Genomic DNA, 2953 nt, shown 5'->3' with positions numbered 1-2953 from the left:
AATAAAAGCCCAGGGGGTTAGAAGGACCATTGTTTTTTCTGAAAACAGCTAGGTTTGGTTTAAGGAAAACTTGCAAGAAGTGGGGGTGATAACAGTATAATAAGGCTGTCTGCTTTCAGTGTGATTTCAGGTCTGTTGTGTTTCAGGGTAGCTGCTGAAACATTATGAACATACCTCTTTAAGGAAAATAAACTTCTTTCCTTAAATATAATTTGATTCCTTGTCTCTTACTCTGTGATGCTATTTTGTTAGTAATTGTTTTTGCCACAACACTATACAGATACAGGATGGAGTAATTCAGTTTCCACAGACAATGGTCAATTATACAGTTTAGCTGTACTTATATGACACTATTTGTCTGCTAATGCTTTGACTGAACAGTTACAGTCACATTAAACAAAGCTGTGAAATAAACCGATACAGTGAACTCAGTAAGAACGATTTTTTTTTTTACTTTGAAGCAGTTTAAAGTGAAATGAGCAAAATGCCTCTGTGTGCTTGTCAAGTATGTGTTTAATTTTTAAAATGTTCAATATTCACTCACAAGTTCCTGTGGCAGTTGTCAAAGTTTCATCGGTAGAGGTTGAAGCTGCAAAGAGATTTCAATAATGTCACAAACTGCATTTAGTTTGGAAATAAAACTTTAGCTGTGTTATTAATACAGTATAACATAATACAATATTAAAATATCAGAAAACTGAAAACTGAGCTGTACAGAATCATATAATGTGATAAACATATTTTTTAAAAATCATCCACCTAGCACTGGTTTAGACAACTCATTCAAAATAAACAGCAAATTAATATTCTAAAAAATCCTCTACAGGTGTATTGAGATGTACGGTTACTCACTGGTTTTTGTGGCAGTTGTCAAAGTTTTATCAGTAGAGGTCACCATTGAGACTATCACACAAGGGACAAATACAAGTAGATGTATAGTCATTTGTTTTTGAGAAAAGGGATGATGTTTTACAGCTGTAAATATATCAGTTATTTCAACATATGCATTTAAAAAACTCACTCTGGACTGTAACTGTCACTGGGTGTGTTATTAATACAGTATAACATAATACAATATTAAAATATCAGAAAACTGAAAACTGAGCTGTACAGAATCATATAATGTGATAAACATATTTTTTAAAAATCATCCACCTAGCACTGGTTTAGACAACTCATTCAAAATAAACAGCAAATTAATATTCTAAAAAATCCTCTACAGGTGTATTGAGATGTACGGTTACTCACTGGTTTTTGTGGCAGTTGTCAAAGTTTTATCAGTAGAGGTCACCATTGAGACTATCACACAAGGGACAAATACAAGTAGATGTATAGTCATTTGTTTTTGAGAAAAGGGATGATGTTTTACAGCTGTAAATATATCAGTTATTTCTACATATGCATTTAAAAAACTCACTCTGGACTGTTACTGTCACTGGGTCAGAGTGAGCAGATGGTTTTTTAATTTGTCCCTTCATCACAGTGTAGAAGCAGCTTATTCTCACAGATGAACTCTGACCTCCAGACCAAACACTGATCTGAGATCCAGTGAGTGAGAGCTGACATGATGAGCTCACTTTTGAGTTACTTTCTCTTCCATTTATGCTGAAGTAACACTTCTCCATCTTCAGATCTTCAGTATTCTCACAGCTCAGCTCAACTCTGTCTGTTTCCAGAATAACTGAAGCAGACGCTCTCAACTTGACCTGAGCAAGATCTAATGAATAAAAAAATTATAATGTGTTTAGAGAGATCTCAGATTAGAAGCAGGTGACTCTTCAGAAAGCTGCAAAACTCTTTACTTTCTGTCATTTTTAGTCATTTTCTAATGTCATTTTGGAGGGAAAACAGCAGCACAAAATTCATATTGGCAATCATTATCATTCAATTTATTTCATAGTTTGTGTTTTGAAGATACTGACTTGACTTTTTTTATTGATGAATCTCCCACTAATGACTTCATAATATCCGACTGGCCTACAAAATAAATCATACTGACTACATAATTATACAGGCGTCTCTAATCATTAAATGTGCTCATGTAAAAAATCATAATAGTGATAACTCACCTCTGAAGGTGTATGTGTCACTGTGTGGTGATCTGATCTCAGGTTCAGTCTTGAGTGAATAAACACAGATCAGCTGTCTGCTGTTCACTGATCGTGTGAAGAGTTCACTACGACTTACATAAAACATACAAAGATTCTTTCCAGACTGACTCCACTGAGAGACACGTTGATACAGAAGAGCATCGTCCTCAGTGTAGAGACTACAGATGAAATCAGCTCTGACTGAAAGTGGTATTTCACATAATATGCTGAGCTGGTCATCACTAACACTAACACTGATGAAGGGTTTCTGAAGTGCATCTGTTTAAAGACAAATGATCCAGTTATCAAAAACACTGCAGTAACAGTTTCTAAGACAGAAGAACAGCAGTGAAAATATCACACCTAGAACCGTCACTGTGACGGGAGGAGAATCAGATGAAGGTTTATTGATGCCTCGCTCATGTATTGTGTAGAAGCAGTTAATGTAGATTGATACAGGTGATTTTACACCTGCCCATCTAAGCACTTCAGCACCAGTGAGCTCGAGCTCACATGATGAACTGACTCTTAGATTCTTCTCTTCTCTGTTTGTGATGAAATAACACTGATTCACTCTAACATCTGCTGGAGTCTCACAGCTGATCTTCACTGAGCTGGACTCTCTTATGACATCTGGAGATACTTTTACAGTAGGAGATTCTGAAACAACCCAAAACAGATCATTCACCACATTACATCTCCTCACTGACAATGTTTACGAGCACAATAATATTCCAATATTAATGACATATTTTTGGGTTCTGAAAAGCTAAATAAGACAACTGCTGATTATAAACACAATATTTTACTAGATTACTTATATTATATGTCAGGTAGGTTAACTTGTAGCTCTACTGATCGAC

At 35.4% G+C, this 2953-nt stretch overlaps 1 protein-coding gene across 1 annotated transcript; it reads right to left on the bottom strand.

The window, feature by feature from the left end:
• Positions 1-1240: 1240 nt before the first annotated feature.
• On the bottom strand, positions 1241-2750 carry LOC107577533 (uncharacterized; the record flags this gene model as incomplete). The annotated part of the gene is made up of 4 exons (XM_016263601.1): positions 1241-1299; positions 1418-1717; positions 2070-2369; positions 2454-2750. Coding segments are annotated over 4 exons (956 nt in total), but the record flags the coding sequence as incomplete, so codon positions are not given.
• Between the last annotated feature and the right edge of the window lie 203 nt (positions 2751-2953).

This window comes from Sinocyclocheilus grahami, unplaced genomic scaffold, assembly GCF_001515645.1.
Source record: "Sinocyclocheilus grahami isolate Dianchi unplaced genomic scaffold, SAMN03320097.WGS_v1.1 scaffold6311.1, whole genome shotgun sequence".
Lineage (NCBI taxonomy): Eukaryota > Metazoa > Chordata > Actinopteri > Cypriniformes > Cyprinidae > Sinocyclocheilus > Sinocyclocheilus grahami.
Note: the sequence above shows the minus strand (reverse complement) of the source record. Positions and strands in the feature narration are given on the sequence as shown.